Below are 4,542 nucleotides of genomic sequence, written 5' to 3' on the forward strand. Positions count from 1 at the left end.
GTCTGAGGCCCCCGCGGGGCCTGGCCACGATTCTGCACCCCACTCCTGGCCTCCACGTCTCAGCCGGTGGACGGAGTCCCCAGGCCAGCGCCAGGCTGCAGAGCACTGGGCAGTGTGGGGGTCCCCGTCCAGCCAGCAGGGACAGCGGGGAGGACGCTGCGGTGTGGCAGGCCTCCCACCCAAGTGGCAGGTTTCTGCGCGATGGCACAGACTGGGGGCACTTGCTCCTGCCGTGTGCGGAAGCCGCGGTCCGTCTTGCCGCCAGAGGAGGAAGCAGCCTGGGAGCTGTGCTGCGGCTCCCCTCTCATGACAGCCCCCCGGGCAGGAAGTGGCAGGCCCGTCCCAGCGGCCCTGGGACCACCGGCTGACAGCCCAGGGTGTCCGTGGAGGGACCGGCCTGAGCATCTGCGGCAGGAGGCCATCTGGGCCCGTGTCCTGGACACAGATTTCTGTGCCGTGCAGGGGCAGGCAGGGACATTTGCTGGCTGGGATGGCTTCTGGGGACCCCACACCATCCGGGCTGGACCCTGGGACTCGGCTCCTGAACCTTGCCGGGAGGCACCCCAGACGACAGACCAGGGCCTGTGAGCCGGCGTCCCTTCCAAGCCTGGTGCTGCCCTGAAACCCTTGCACGGCTCGTCTTCTCCTCCTCAGTGGCCGGTGTTTGTTCCATTACAACTGGGAAATTTTAAAAACTGCAGTTAGAGTTTTTTAACGTTTCCCCACAAAATATTGGGCCACACTGAGGCTAACCTGAGAGTTACAACCCTGGGTGTGTGTGACCAGGGCCCTCTGCAGCCAGGGGCACCGGCAGGGCTGGGGGTGCGAGGGTGCGGTGGAGGGGGGGCTCAGGCCGGGAGCCCTGCGGGTGGGGCCGTGGGGGTGGGGCTGGGGGCCAGGAGGCCACGCCCCGGGCTCGCAGCCACCCCGCCCGGCCTGCGCCCCTCCCTAGCCAGCCTGGGGGGTGAGAGCAGTGAGGGGCCGGCCCTGGACTTTCAGGCGGGTAGACCTCAGTGGCAGGGTGGGGTTGCGGGTTGCGGATTGCGAGGAGCAGCCCCTGCCCCACCAGGCCCAGGTGCCGCCAAGGTGCTACCGGCTCCCGAGAAGGGGGCTCCCGGGGCTCCGAGCCGGCTCCAAGGACCAGCACTCTGGGTGGGCTCAGCAGGGAGCGCAGGACACACAGGAAGGGACGACCCCAGCCTTGGTTCCAGGGGCTTCCTGGGGGGTGCTCGGAGCCTGGCTTGGCTCAGGGTCCCTCCAAGGGGCCTCAGGACCAGGGGGGCTGTTGCTTGTGAATTGAAGGCAAAGCAAGCAGAGCCCTCCGGAGTAAGGAGACAGCTACCGGGGCGCAGAGACGCCACGTGTGGTCGCCCCACGGGGTGCAGGGGCGCGTGGAAAGCTCACCGCTGGCAGCTGTGCCATTTCACTCGGCGGATGCGGCGTCTAAAGAGCGCGTGGAAGGGGCGGGCTACTGCCCTTCCTGGCCGACATCTGCCTCCCTAGTGGACTGTGGGCCTGGAGGTCCCCAGGGGCCCCCGTGCAGGCAATGAGCCCCCGCCCCGGCACTAATGATCAGTCACAGGGCTGGGGTACTCTCCCTCCCCAATGGGGGGGTGGCTTCCGTGTTCCCCAAGGCAGAGGGAGGAGGCCACCCCTGTGGACTGAGTCCCCCCTGCCTTCCACACGCCTAAAAGGGCCAGCAGGAAGCCCCTGCAGGGACAGTGACCCTGGCCAGCCCTCAGGGGGAGGCCACCCCCACCCCAGCCCCACCCCGCCGGGTCCTTCCTGGAACCAAGGGGGTGGAGACCGTGGCTGGTGTGTCCCCGGCTCTGGGTACCTCCTGGCCCTGCAATCTCACAGCACGCGGAGCATGTGATACCAGCCCCCCTCACGACCCGGGAGCCACGGCTTGCCCAGCTTGGAGGGGCTGAGTCAGGTGAATCCAGTACGTGCCCCGAGCGTCACACCCCTGCCCCAGCCCGCCCTGGGCTGGTCTCGGCCCTCCTGGGCCGTGCCATGAGCCTGTGCAGGCAGTGAGAGACCACGTGGCCAGTGGAAGGGTGGCCTCGAGGGTGCTCCTGACAGCCCTGGGCGGGGACACTCAGCTCCACCCCAAGGCTGCCCTGAGCAGTGTGGTGAGGGCCTGGGGCAGGGCTGCCCACCCCGGCTGTGACCCCTGGGAGCTCCAGGAGGGGACACTGTGACCGCAGACATGGGCCTGGGATGGCCCCTCAGGCCAGTCTCAGCAGGGCCTCCGGAGCACAGGCCGGGCGGGGTGCTCACGGGGTGGCGGGAGGGAGACCAGAGCTCCCCTGCTGGCCTGGGCGTCTGCTGCAGCCCTGCCCGCAGGGGCGGAGGCGTGGGCCAGGGCCAGGGCGGTGTGGGGGCAGTTGGCCACCCTGGCTTTGTCCGGGAGCCAGGCCTTCGCACCCCACGGAGCTCTCCCTGCCACTGCCCGGGCCTCGAGTGCTGGAGGGCGGGGCTGCCTCAGCTGAGCCCGGAGTCGGCTCTGAGCTCCTTCTGCCCAGCAAGAGGCGGGGCCCCGCGGAGGGCGGGGCCTGCCCTCTGCTGACCCCTGCTCCCTTCTGCTTGGCTGCAGCCCAGGACCATGAATGACACCTGCAGCGCCCCCGACTGGCCCCCGCCCCTCAGGTACATCTTCTACGCCTACCTGGGCACGCTGCTGGTGCTCGGCCTGCTGCTCAACGGCCTGGCGCTCTGGGTGTTCTGCCGCCGCATGCAGCAGTGGACGGAGACCCGCGTCTACATGACCAACCTGGCGGTGGCCGACCTGTGCCTGCTCTGTGCCCTGCCCTTCGTGCTGCACTCCCTGAGGCACACGTCCAGCGACACGCCGCTGTGCCAGCTCTCCCAGGGCGTCTACCTGACCAACAGGTACATGAGCATCAGCCTGGTCGTGGCCATCGCCGTGGACCGCTACCTGGCCGTGCGGCACCCGCTGCGGGCCCGCAGCTTCCGCTCCCCGCGGCAGGCCGCGGCCGTGTGCGCCATCCTCTGGGTCCTGGTCGTCAGCTCCCTGGTGGCTCGCTGGGTCCTGGGGATACAGGAGGGCGGCTTTTGCTTCTCGAACCACTCCCGGCACAACGTCAAGACCACGGCGTTCTCGCTCACGGGCTTCTACCTGCCGCTGGCCGTGCTGGTCTTCTGCTCTCTGCAAGTGGTGACCGCCCTGGCGCGGAGGCCAGCCACCGACACGGGGCAGGCGGAGGCCACCCGCAGGGCTGCCCGCATGGTTTGGGCCAACCTGGCCGTGTTCGTGGTCTGCTTCCTGCCTCTGCACATGGTGCTGACGGTGCACGTGGCGCTGGGCACGCAGGCCTGCGCCGTCCGCAGCACTCTCCGCCATGCCCTCTTCCTCACGAGCAAGCTCTCGGATGCCAACTGCTGCCTGGACGCCATCTGCTACTACTACATGGCCAAGGAGTTTCAGGAGGCGTCTGCCCTGGCCACGCCCCCCAGCGCCAAGGCCCACAAGAGCCAGGACTCCCTGTTCATGACCCTCTCGTAGGAGGCACGCCATGGGCGCCGTGGGTGCTGTGGGCCGGGGCCGGGGTCTCCAGAGGTGCCTCCTCTCGGGGGAAACTATGGGCAGCAGCAAGCCCTCGATGGGCCCTGAACTGGCTGTGGGCTGGGGCCTCTCTAGCAGCCCGGGGGTGGAATGACCCAGGCACGGATGACCCGGGGACAGGGACAGAGACGAGGGCAAGAGAACGGAGGCCTGAGCAAGGCCGATCCCGGGGACCTGGGCCAGGCCACACACCTGCCACCCCGGACTTGGCACAGCTGGGCAGGTGGGGTCCTGCAGGGTGGAGTCAGGCCTGAGCGCCAGCCTCCCCCCGGAGCAGGAATGAAGCCCCACGGGAGCGGGTCCTGGCAGGGCCCTCTGTGACGCCTGCACTCAGCGGCAGGAGGCAGGCAGGGGGCACGTGGCTCGGAGGGCAGGGGACATCTCCCAGAGGACTCTCTGGGGCTCTCTACTTGGGGCCCTCTTTGGGCCCTGTCACCCCTCCCCACCTGTCTGGAGAGCTGGTGGGCCGTCGGCAGCTCTCACAGGGCCACGCTGGAGGCCTACGCCCAGTTTCCTGGGGCCCAGGCAAGGCTCAAGCCCTGGAGGGCTGCACGGCTAGGCTGGCGGGAACGGCAAGGATCAGGCAGACGGGGGCAGTGAAGGAGGGGCCGGGTCTGTGCAGCGGGGCAGCGCTCTGGTCCTTCCTTCAGGGAAAAGCCAGAGCTGCATCTGGCAGGAGCAGGGACCGGGCGCCCACACAGGCAGACGCAGGGAAGTCCGGGCCTCCAAGCTCAAGCTGGAATGACCGGAGCCTGCAAGTCATGTGACTTGTGGTCTGCTTGGAGCCTGCCTATGGGGTGGCAGACGGCTTGGTCTGGTGCCTGTGACCCAGGGCTCTGGAGTCCCCCACCGCCCCTCCTTCGACAGGCCCCAGGGCCCCAGGGCCACTGAAACATCCTGCCTCTGAGTCCCGGGGCTTCGTGGACAGGGCCCATCAGCAGAACCAGCTCGGG

At 68.8% G+C, this 4,542-nt stretch overlaps 1 protein-coding gene across 1 annotated transcript in view; it reads left to right on the forward strand.

Moving 5' to 3' along the window:
* The window catches only part of GPR35 (G protein-coupled receptor 35), a 4,738-nt gene extending 674 nt beyond the window's left edge, over positions 1-4,064 (forward strand). The window contains exon 2 of the mRNA XM_012662419.1: positions 2,600-4,064. Within this exon, the coding sequence (XP_012517873.1) occupies positions 2,609-3,529 (921 nt within the window). The 5' untranslated portion in view covers positions 2,600-2,608 and the 3' untranslated portion in view covers positions 3,530-4,064. The remainder of the gene's footprint in view (positions 1-2,599) is intronic.
* The last annotated feature ends 478 nt before the right edge of the window (positions 4,065-4,542 follow it).

This window comes from Propithecus coquereli, unplaced genomic scaffold, assembly GCF_000956105.1.
Source record: "Propithecus coquereli isolate 6110/MARCELLA unplaced genomic scaffold, Pcoq_1.0 Scaffold763, whole genome shotgun sequence".
NCBI classification, from domain to species: domain Eukaryota; kingdom Metazoa; phylum Chordata; class Mammalia; order Primates; family Indriidae; genus Propithecus; species Propithecus coquereli.